The sequence below is a fragment of the Vulpes vulpes genome, chromosome 5 (assembly GCF_048418805.1).
Source record: "Vulpes vulpes isolate BD-2025 chromosome 5, VulVul3, whole genome shotgun sequence".
Taxonomy (NCBI): domain Eukaryota; kingdom Metazoa; phylum Chordata; class Mammalia; order Carnivora; family Canidae; genus Vulpes; species Vulpes vulpes.
The window spans coordinates 75583189-75595644 of record NC_132784.1 but is presented as its reverse complement, the minus strand read 5'-3'; the positions used below and the strand labels follow the sequence as shown (position 1 = coordinate 75595644).

The following is a 12456-nucleotide window of genomic DNA, read 5'->3' as shown; positions in this document are numbered from 1 at the left end:
AAGAGATAAACTGCTAGATCACAAGGGGAGATTTTGAGAGACAAGAGATACCATAAGGTGAAAGAATACTAGCATAATTTCAATCCAAGAGAAGAGGAAATGCATGAGAGAGCAGGAAACGGGGTATATATGAGCATATTATAACTGGAAACTTCACTAAGTTTGGGAAGGAAACAGGCATTCAAGTCCAGACAAAACAGAGAATCTCCCTCTAAATCAATAAAAGTAGGCCAACACCTCAAAATATAACAATAAAGCTTGCAAATTTCTGAGACAAAGAGAAAATCCTGAGAGCAGCTCGGGGACAAGAGGTCCTAAACCTATGAGGGTAAAAGCATAAGCCTGGCAGCAGTCCTATACACAGAGACCAATCAGGCTAGAAAGGACTGGCATGATATATTCAAGGTGCTAAATGAAGACAGTATGCATCCAAGGATACTATCCAGCAAGGCTATCATTCAGAATTGAAGGAGAAATAAAGAGCTCCAGAACAAAGAATAACTAAAATAATTTGCAATCACTAAACCAACCCAGCAAGACTGAAAATAGAGCCCAAAAGTAACATAAACCAGACATGAACAGAGACAATATACAGAAATGTGACTTTACAGGTACTACAATGGCACTAAATTCATATCATTCAATAGTCACTCAGAATGTAAATGAGCTAAATGCTCTGATCAAAAGTCACAGGAATCAGATTGTATTAAAAAGCAAGACCAATTTATATGTCATCTACAGGAGGCTCATTGTAGAGCCAACAAAACCTCCAGATCAAAAGTGAGGAGGAAGAGAACCATCTATCATGCTAATGGATATCAAAAAAAATTAAAATTGGAGTAGAAATGAGTATATCAGACACATTAGATTTTAAACCAAAGACTGTAATAAGAGATGAGGAAAGACACTATATCACAATTTAGAGGTCTATCCAACAAGAAGAACTAACAATTATGAATATTTCACCTCTAATATGGGAGCACTCAAATATATAAAACAATTAATAACAAAATTAAAGAAACACATTGATAAAAATACAATAATAGTAGAGATCTCTAACTCCACACTCACAACAATTATAGAACATCTAAGCAGAAGATCACCAAGGAAACAAGAGCTTTGATTGAATCACTGGCTCAGATGACCTTCACAGACCTATTCAGAGCATGCCATCCTAAAGCAAGACACTACATATTCTTTCTGAGTTCACATGGAACATTTTCCAGAATAGATCACATACTCAGCCAAAAGCCAGGTCTCAACTGGTACCAAAAGATTGGATTATTCCCTGAACTACTTCTGACCATAATGATTTGAATTTTGAACCAATAACAAGAGGAAATTTAGAAGGAACAATATTCACCAGAGTTAAAGAGCACATAGTTTACTAAAGAATGAGTGGGCCAACCAGGAATTTAAAGAATTTAAATCTTCATGGTAGCAAATGAAAATGAAAACACAACAGTTCAGAACCTTTGAGGTGAGGCAAAGGCAGTCTTAAGAGGGAAACACATAGCAATACAAGCTTTCTCAAAATGGAAAAGTTGCAAATACACAATCTAACTGTATAACAAAAGAAGCTGGAGAAAGAACAGCAAATAGAGTATAAATTCAGCAGGAGAAGAGATTTAAGAACAATTAGAGTAGAAATCAATGAAATACAATCCAAGGAACAGTAGAACGGATATCTCAAAGGATCTCAAAGGAACAGATCAATAAACCTAGTAGCTGAGCTTTGAAAGAATTAATAAGATCAATAAACCACTAGACTGACATATCAAAAAGAAAAAAGAAAGGATCTGAATTTTTAAAAAATCATAAATGAAAGAGGTGAGATCACAAACAACACCAAATAAATACAAACAATTCTAAAAGAATATTATGTGCAATTATATGCCAACCAATTAGGCAATCTAGAAGAAACTGAAGAACTCCTAGAAACATATGACCTACCAAAACTGAAACCAAAAGAAAGAGAAAGCCTGAACAGAACCATAACCAGCAAAGGAATTGAAGAAATAAACAAAAACACCTAACAAACTAGAGTTCAAGACCAGGTGACTTCATAGGGGAAATTCTACCAGAAATTTAAGGAAGAATTTATAGTTATTCTTTTGAAGCTATATCAAAAATTAGAAATGGAAGGAACACATCCAAACTCATTGTATGAGGCCACCATTACCTTGATCACAAAACCAGACAAAGACTCCACCAAAAGGAAAGGTAAAGAACAATATCCCTGGAAAACATGGAAAACATGGATGCAAAAATTTTAATCAAAATAGAGCCAACAGGGATCCCTGGGTGCCGCAGCGGTTTGGTGCCTGCCTTTGGCCCAGGGCGCGATCCTGGAGACCCGGGATCAAATCCCACATCAGGCTCCTGGTGCATGGAGCCTGCTTCTCCCTCTGCCTGTGTCTCTGCCTCTCTCTCTCTCTCTCTGTATGACTATCATAAATAAATTAAAAAAAATTAAAAAAAAATAGTTTCAAAATAGAGCCAACAGGATCTAAAAAGGTAATTAAAAGAATTAATCGGGAGGTCTGGGTGGCTCAGAGATTAAGCGTCTGCCTTCAGCTCAGGGCTGATCCTGGAGTCCCGGGATCGAGTCCCACATCGGGCTCCCTACATGGATCCTACTTTTCCCTCTGCCTGTGTTTCTGCCTCTCTCTTTCTCTCTCTCTCTCTCTGTTTCTCTCATAAATAAATAAATAAATAAATAAATAAATAAATAAATAAATAAATAATTTTTTTTAAAAAAACGAATTAATCACCATGACCAAGTGGGATTCACTTCCTGGGCTTCAAGTGTGGTTCAACATCTACAAATCAATGTGATACACTGCATTAATAAAAGAAAGAATGAAAAACATATGATCCTCTCAACTGATGAAGAAGAAACATTGGACAAAATACAGCATCGTTTCCTGATTAAAACTCTCCACAGTGTAGGGATACAGGGAACTTATCCCAATATCATAAAAGCCATATACAAAAAAAACCCCACAGAGAATATCATTCTCAATGGTCAAGAACACAGCAGGGATGCCCAACTCACCACTGTTGTTCAAAACAGTACAAGACATTTTAACCTCAGCAAGCAGGCAACAAAAAAGAAATAAAAGGCATCCAAGTCAGCAGTGAAGTCATTAAACTCTCACTCTTCACAGATGATAGGATACTGTATATGTATATACTGTATATACCAAAAGACTCCACTCAAAAATTGGTAGATCAGTAGCAACATGGCAAGTGTTCAGCAACATGGCAAGATATAAAATAAATGCACAGAATTAAGCTGCATTTCTATACACTAACAATGAGACTGAAGAAAGTGACATTAAGGAATTAATCCCATTGACAATTGCACCAAAAATCAAAAATACCTATGAGCAAACCTAACCAAAGTGGTAAAGGATCTGACTTTAAAACTATAGAATATTTATTAAAGAAATTAAAGATGACAATTTATTGGAAAAAAGTCTATGCTCATGATTGGAAGAACAAATATTGTGAAAATGTCTATGCTACCCAGAGCAATCTACACATTCAATGCAATTTCTATCAAAATATAATCAGCAGTTTTCACTGAGCTGGACGAATAATCCTAAATTTGTAGAATCAGAAAAGCCCCAAGTAGCTAGAGGAAGTTGAAAAAGAAAACCCCAAAGCTGGTGGCATCACAATTCTGGACCTCAAGCTATATTACAAAGCTGTAAGCATCAGGAGATTATGATACTGGCACAAAAACAAACACATTGATCAATAGAATAGAGGGTCCAAAAATGAACCCCCATCTCTAAGGTCAACTAAACCTCAACAAAGCAGGAAAGAATATCCAATGGAAAATAGTCTCTTCAGCAAATGGTGTGGGAAAATTGGACAGCCAAATACAGAAGAATGGAAATGGACCATTTTCTTACAAGAATACAAAAATAAACCAAAAGTTGTTGATAGACCTGTGAGACAAGAATCCATCAAAGTCCTACAGGAGAACATAGGCAGAAAACCCTTTCTCCTCGGCAATAGCAACTCCTTGCTAGACACAGCTCTAGAGGCAAGGGAAAGAAAAGCAAAAATGAACTATTGGGACTTCATCAAGATAAAAAGCTTTTACACAGCAAAGGAAATAGTCAACAAAATGAAAAGGCAACCTACAGAATGGGGAAGGGATTTGCAAATGATGTATCAGGCTAGTATTCAAGATCTCTAAAGAACTTATTAAACTCAACATCCCAAAAACAATCGTGTCAAGAAATGGGCAGAAGACATGAACAGACATTTCCCCAAAGACATACAAATGGCCAACAGGCACATGAAAAAAATGCTCCACATCTCTTGGCATCAGGGAAATACAAATCAAAACCATAATAAGAAACCATCTCACACCCGTCAGAATGGTTAAAATTAACAAGTCAGGAAACAACAAATATTGGTGAGGATGCAGAGACAGGAGAACCCTCTCACATGCTCTACTTACTAGTGAGTATTCTAGCTGATGCAGCCACTCCGGAAAACAGCATGGAAGTTCCCCAAGAAGCTGAAAATAGAGCTACCCTACGACCCAGAAATTGCACTACTAGATATTTATCCCAAAGATACAAATGTCGTGAACCAAAGGAGCACCTGCACCCCAATCGCCCGAATGTGCACAATAGACAAATTGTGGAAAGAGCCAGATGTCCATCCACAGATAAATGGATAAAGATGTGGTGGATAATACAATGGACTATTACTCAGCCTTCAGAAGATTGAAACCTTTTCATTTACCTTGACACGGATGGAATCGGAGGGTATAGTTAATGCTCAAGAAAATAATTCAAGGGGATCCTTGGGTGGCGCAGCGGTTTAGCGCCTGCCTTTGGCCCAGGGCGCGATCCCACGTCCGGCTCCCGGTGCATGGAGCCTGCTTCTCCCTCTGCCTGTGTCTCTGCCTCTCTCTCTCTCTCTTTGTGTGACTATCATAAATAAAAAGAATAATAATAATTCAATTAGAGAAAAGAATTACCGTATGGTTTCACTCATGTGGAATTTAATTTCTTTTATTTATTTATTTATTTATTTATGATAGTCACAGAGAGAGAGAGAGGCAAAGACACAGGCAGAGGGAGAAGCAGGCTCCATGCACCGGGTGCCCGATGTGGGATTCGATCCCGGGTCTCCAGGATCGCGCCCTGGGCCAAAGGCAGGCGCCAAACCGCTGCGCCACCCAGGGACTCACCTCACGTGGAATTTAAGAAACAATACAGAGGACCATGGAAAAAGGGAAGGGAAATTTATATAGGAATAGATTAAAGATGACAAACTCTGAGATACTCTTAACTATGTGAAAGAAACTGGGTTCCTGGAGAGGAGGTTGGTGGGGGAATGAGGTAACTGGATTACTGACTTTAAGGAGTGCACATGAGGTGATAAGTACTGGGCATTATAGCAACTGATGAATTCTAAATTCCTCATCTGAAAATAATGATGTACTATATCAGGGCTAAGTAAATTTAAATGAAGTAAAAAGACAAACAGTGATCATTAGACATAATCATTGGAAATAGAGGGCTCTGGTTATTTTATGGATGGTACTTCTTATTGGGTAGCAGGAGAAAGGTTCTATTATCAGGCAACATTTCAGCTGTGTTTGAACTCCGTTGAGATTTTCTGAGGGAAACTGCTGAAATATATTGATCCATATCTTTGAATATGATGAGCACCAATAAATAACAAAAATGATCAGGAGGAAATGGCCATGTGAAGATTCGTGGGGTGAAGATTCTAGAAAGGGAGACTCTAATGCAGCCCTCCTGTGGTATATTCAAAGAGCTGTGAAAGACCAGGAACGAAATAGTAGAGAGAGACAAGAAGCAAGATCAGAAATACACACAAGGTCAGGTTATGTAGTGCCAAGACCACTAACCCTCCCTGAAGCCACAAAAAGCATGAATGTTGTCATTGTATCTTAAAAATGACCCAGATTCAATGGTTTTCAGGTACCTCGAATTTCACTTTCATGCTGCAGAGAGAGGAGTTATGGAAAGAGGTGTCAGAACTTTTGCTGCTAGCTTCTATTTGTTCTTTAAGCTTTGATTGTAGAAGGAAACTTACAAAAGCATTTGAAAACATTTCATGGCAAAGTACTCCTTTTATATTTTACCTTTTTTTCCTATGTACCAATACAGAAAAAAAATCCGTAACAGCATAGTCTTTCATAAACCCTTAGGATGATCTTTATTTTATTCTAATCCCATACTATATACACCAGGAAGACCTCAGAATGAGGTCCATATCTTTATATCTGCGTAATATGTAAGGTTTTAAAAATTTGCAAAGGTCAATCAAAGAAATAGTGTGATACTAGATTTAGTTTATGTTTCCTATTCTATTATTGAGAGCTTTGTGTGACTGTGCCATCCTATAATTAATTCTCAGGTAACAGCGTGCCTCCATTTCTCATTAAATACATTTTAGCAGACAGGGCCTAGAAATCCTTTACATGTCCTGTTTTCCAGCACAATCCTTGGTTTGCTGATTTCTGTTGCCATGATTTCCTGATAATCAAATTATATTATTAAAACAAAAAGAACGATTTCTGAGATGCCAACATGGGATTTGCTAACATTTAGTTTGAATTATAATTAAGCCACAGCAAACTAAAAGTAAAATGAGTTTCTTTACCTGGATCAAAGGATATGTTCCAGAAGCCTAAAGGAAATGCTACCTTTAATTCTAAGAGAATTCCATTAAATTCAGGAATTAGATTAGGCCACCTTTTATAGCTGCCATTATTGTGTAATGCACTGACTTTTAGTGCCAGGTCAACTCCATATACTTCCAGAGATCAGGAAGTAATTAATGAAGCCAAACTGTGCAAAGACATTTAAGAAGGAATTGAAGAAGACCTTTTTTCCCTATTGAAAGGAAGCAAATCCTGTCCCCAGTAAGAGTCTGTCAAGACTAAGCTCTGGTGTGTTGCTTCCTAATGAGGAGCATATATCCAAATTTGTCCCATACTGTGCTTTTCAAGAGAAATCAGGCAATCGTATTTTTATACATTTTAATGATTTTAATATACTGATGACCGATTATATTTATAAAATCTTATACTAAACAAAAAATTTTGGATTAAACAAATTTAAAGTTTTCAGGTAAATTCAGCCTAGCAGCTTGTCATTTTGGAAATTCTGTGTCAAACAACGAAATAAGAGGAAAAGGAAAGGAAGCAGTCAGAGGCAAACATGAAACAACACAAGTCATTATTGGCTGGTGTGTCCATCTAGTAAACCAAACCAATACAAACAACTTGCAGATTATACTATTTATTAAAAGAGTTAAGTCAAAAATCAGCATAATAATAATATTTCCAAATGTAAGTATAATCAACAATTTAAATGAAATAAATCTCAGCCACAATAACAATGAATCATGAGATAACAGAAAGGTGAACACTCTTCCTGAAGAACACTAAACTTCTTCACAAAACACATGCAACAACTGGATTAGGTGAGTTATACAATTTGGGATGGAAGGACTTCCCCTTTTAAAGTTGTTAGTTTTGGGGTCTCTTGGTGGTTTAGTGCCTGCCCAGAAAATGATCCTGGAGTCCCTGGATGGAGTCCTGCATCAGGCTCCCTGCATGGAGCCTGCTTCTCCCTCTGCCTGTGTCTGTGCCTCTCTCTGTGTGTCTCTCATGAATAAATAAATAAAAATCTTAAAAAAATAAAGTTGTTAATTTTTCCCAATTAATTGAAACACTGAGTGAATTTCTAAAAAACCTTCCTGGAGGTGATTTGCATGGAAACGGAGAAAATGATTCTAAACTCTATGGTTGAATTTATAGAAGAGACAACTGAAAAATTTCTGGGGGTTGTGGAGAGGAACCAAGAGCAATATATCATGAAGCTATAGTAATTTTTCAAATTGAGTATGCCCACAGAATAAACAAATATGTTAAGACGATAGAGTATCATGCAACAAATTCAGCTATATATATTTGATAATACAGGATGAGGCTGAAAGTATTAACGTGTAAATAGATCATATTATGATAAATGACAATCAATTTGAAAAAAGTCAGAACCTGTATCACAAGGTTAACAAAAAACATCCCCAACAGAAGTTTATTTGTATGGGGGACACTAAAAACATAGAGGAAAATGACGCAGCATAAGGTAAAAATGCATTTTAAATTTAGTTACAGCAGAAATGGGAATTGGGAAATAGGATGCAAGGAAAGTACACTCGCTTCCATTTTTAATAGCTGACAATTATTTTTAATAATATAAAAACAAATTCAATTCAAAGAAAATGTAGTATTTTAAATTTCTGAACATAATGCAGTCACTGGACTTCCCCTTTGCTGAACGTAACTAGAAGCTGCACAAAATACAGGAAATATCGTTTTCAGTTTTGGATGACTGGCAACATACTCCTTGGACCTCTTAGGGACTGGAGACATATCAGGTGAGTGCTAGGACAGCTTCAGGCTGACCAAGAAGTCTCCAACCCCTTGTAGAGGTGAGGGGAACTGCAAATGGCTCCCCTCACCCTTGACATCACAAAATAGTTTTCTACTAACTCTCTTGGACCTTTTATGAATTCATTTTGTCTTTTTTCTCCCTGACCAATCAAGGATTGATTTTCAGATCTCCTTTCTTTAAAACCCTTCCAATGCTTGGAGTGATTCCTTGTCCCCTTTCCTCATGACTACTACCTCATGTCAATCCCCACCCAATTCACTTTGAAATCTTCCCCATTGGCAGATACGGTTTAATAATACCAATTTGTTCATGAAAATGTATCTCTTGGGGATCCCTGGGTGGCGCAGCGGTTTAGCGCCTGCCTTTGGCCCAGGGCGCGATCCTGGAGACCCGGGATCGAATCCCACGTCGGGCTCCCAGTGCATGGAGCCTGCTTTTCCCTCGGCCTATGTCTCTGCCTCTCTCTCTCTCTCTGTGTGACTATCATAAATAAAATTACAAAAAAAAAAACAAACAAAAAAAAACCACAGATTTAAAAAAAAAAGAAAGAAAATGTATCTCTTCTGTGAGTACAAATAAAAATTTCTCTAATGTCCTCATTCGTTCTCTGATAAATGTCCTCATTGGGTCTTAAGTATTTAGTCCACCACCACTTCCTATGTAAGAATACTGGGCATCTTTGGTGGCACAGGATAACATTGTGCTTCCATTGGCAGAAACTTTTCACATACTTATGAAGTTCATTGTATTCCTTTCTCATTAGCCGTTATCAATTAAAGTAATACTTCCTGGTGCCAATTTGATGGGAATTATAAACTCAGGTACTGAAAGAGCATCACATGATAGTGCTTGATTATGAGATTTTGATGTGGTAGTGGTGGTGCCAGGTGTGTATCATACATATCAGATGGGTGATCTTCAAAGTGAAAACACATAATTTAAAATATTCTCATATAAGGGATCCCTGGGTGGCGCAGCGGTTTGGCGCCTGCCTTTGGCCCAGGGCGCGATCCTGGAGACTCGGGATCGAATCCCACGTCAGGCTCCCGGTGCATGGAGCCTGCTTCTCCCTCTGCCTATGTCTCTGCCTCTCTCTCTCACTGTGTGCCTATCATAAATAAATAAAATAAAAAGAAAATAAAATATTCTCATATAAAACAAAATACCAAAGTTAAATAGCACTAAAACTGACTTTTCAGTCATGAGTTCTCCCAAATAATCTGAATTTTGATTTTTCAGGGCTATTAGGAACCAAAAAAAAAAAAAAATCTTTTTTCTGATACTGAACAAACATGTCAGTCAAAGAAGCTAAGCTACACTAAGTCAATAATATAGAGATATTGGGAAAATTAATTTTTCCCTGCAAATACTCATACACCCAGAAGTGATTTTCAAAGTATGAGAAGGGCAAGGCTTCTGCTCTCCAACTTGGACAAAGTTCCCACTTTCCTTTTCCTTTTTCGTGGTCTTTGCCTTACATTGTACTCTAGCCTTCCTTCTCCTCTATATGCTCCCTTCTATGTGTTTCCTCCTGCACATTCCTCCTGCTAAACTCCCTCACTGCCTCCTCTTTCTTTCATGTGAAGAGCAATGGAAAGGATTCTCCAAGAGGCACTGATGGACTGATCCCACCTATCCCTGCCAAATATGGGACTCTCCTTCTCTCATTACTTACAGAGAGGTTTGAGAGGTTTTCCAGTGACAGACCAGGTTTTCACTGAGATTTCCAGCTTTTCTTAGAGGTTGAGGATCCCTCTATGTATATTCCCCAGTGAGGCAACCTTGGGCACAGATTCCAGAGCAGAATTCTCTTAGAATGCCTTCTCCAAATCCCAAGTTGTCAAGATAGTCACCTACACTAATTTCCAGTTCCAAATGGATTAGTTCTATGACAACATTCATAGACTAGAATAAAATCTAGCCAAAGAATTGGTGTATGCATACACCCACATATCATTCTCTCACTAGTCAGTACATTTCTTTCTGAAAGCAAATTGGTCCAGGAACCTAAATTATCATATGAAGGTGACCAGATGTCAATACCATTCAACTAAGGGCCATGATAAGTTATTCAAAATGGTTATGGGCTATCTGTAATCCTATTCTAATGCAATCCTCTCAGAATAAGGAGTCTATATATTTATTCTATTTATTAATTTTAATACAATTAAATACACAAAAAATTAAATCTATTAATTGCTTTTATTTCCCCAAGGATAATATTATATCTCTCCTGTCCATGAAGGAAAAACAAACTGTTAAGGAAATATACATTAGGATCCCGGATTATCATGTATCAACAGAAGTCATACTTTGCTACACCATAACTTTTTCATGGCAATTTTCACTTCTGTATTTCTCAGTGTATAGATCAGAGGGTTCAGCAAGGGTGTCCCAATGGTATAAAACACAGCCACCACCTTGTCTACTGGAAATGTGGTTGCTGGGCGTGTATATATGAATATACATGGGCCAAAAAATAGGACAACCACAATAAAATGGGAGGTGCAGGTCGAAAGGGCTTTTCGCCTTCCTTCTGCACTGTGGTTTCTCAAAGAGTACAAGATGATAACATAGGAGATAAGCAAGATTGTGAAACTCACCGTGCATATGGCTCCACTGTTAGAAACAACTAGCAAATTTATTACATAAGTGTCCATGCAAGCAAGTTTCAGCAAGGGCTGCAAGTCACAGAAATAGTGATCAATCACATTGGGACCACAGAAAGGCAATCTCAAAGCCAGGAAAATTTGTGCTGAAGAGTGGATACAGGATCCCACCCAACCCAGAATCACCAGCACAGTGCAGACATGCCTGTTCATGATGGTTGTGTATCGCAAGGGCTTACAAATGGCTACATAGCGATCAAAAGCCATCAGGATCAGCACGAAGATTTCCATGCATCCAAAGAAGTGGACTGCAAAGACCTGAGTCATGCACTCATTGTAGGAAATGGTCTTCTGCTGAGAAAGGGCATCCACAATCAACCTGGGAGCTGTGGTTGTAGAAAAGCAGGCATCAGCAAAGGACAAGTAAAATAGGAAGAAGTACATGGGACTCCCAAGGGTCCTGCTTCTTTTAATAGTCACTACAATGAGAAAGTTTCCCAACAGTGTGGCAAGGTAAAACATCAAGAAGATCCCAAATATTGCTTTCTGTTTTCTTGGATCCTGTGTCAAGCCAAACAGAATGAATTCATTCACACTGCTGTTCATCGCCATAGTAGTGTCTGTAGGTAAGGGGAACTTGATAAGACCTTAATCTGCAAAAAGAAGAAAAGAAATGACATTTCAGAGAAATCATTGGGCTGACCTCTGAATTCCTTCTTTTTGCTCCATGTTACCTCCAACTTCCTTTAATCCCTATGAATCTTTGTAAATCTGCAGAAGTCCCAGCCTCTTCCAGATCTCTCCATTGATTCAGAAGCTAACCAATTGGATCAAAGCCTTTGCATTTGGAGAATAAAAAGTCAATATCCTTTAAAATTTTTGATTCCTACAAAGATTGAAAGTGGCAGAACTTGTTCTTTCCTTGGTCAGGTGCCTTTACTGCCTTGAAATTTGGCCTTCATCTGAAAAATTATATCAAAATCTTGCCCTACCTTATCTTGATTTTCCCTTGAATTAAAAAGAAAATTTTTTATGCTCACATATACATATACCAAGTTCATTTATTATGTATTTTATCTATATGCTTTGAAATCTGGAAAACAGTATTCCAATATTATTAACCACTCATATTGTTGGAGAATCCCTTCTGAAGAAAATATCTTCATTGAGTTCTCTCATTTTTGGGTCCCTGACATCTTCATTCCTGAGCCTATCAGTATCTTGTTTGAAATATGGTTTACAAAAATTTAAAAGTCTTTACTTATGCCTCTTGTGTTCAATATCACCTTCACTGATAGTCAGTAGATAACAACGGTCTGAGGAATTTTGAGATTTGTCATAATTGAGGGAAATTCCTGTTTACCCTCTTTACTATTCTC

The 12456-nt window shown here is 37.7% G+C and overlaps 1 protein-coding gene across 1 annotated transcript; it reads right to left on the bottom strand.

Moving 5' to 3' along the window:
* Positions 1 to 10774: 10774 nt before the first annotated feature.
* Positions 10775 to 11689, bottom strand: LOC112912196 (olfactory receptor 4C11-like). Its single transcript, XM_025988931.2, has one exon. The coding sequence runs from the start codon at positions 11687 to 11689 to the stop codon at positions 10775 to 10777; it is 915 nt and encodes a 304-aa protein (XP_025844716.2).
* Positions 11690 to 12456: the final 767 nt, after the last annotated feature.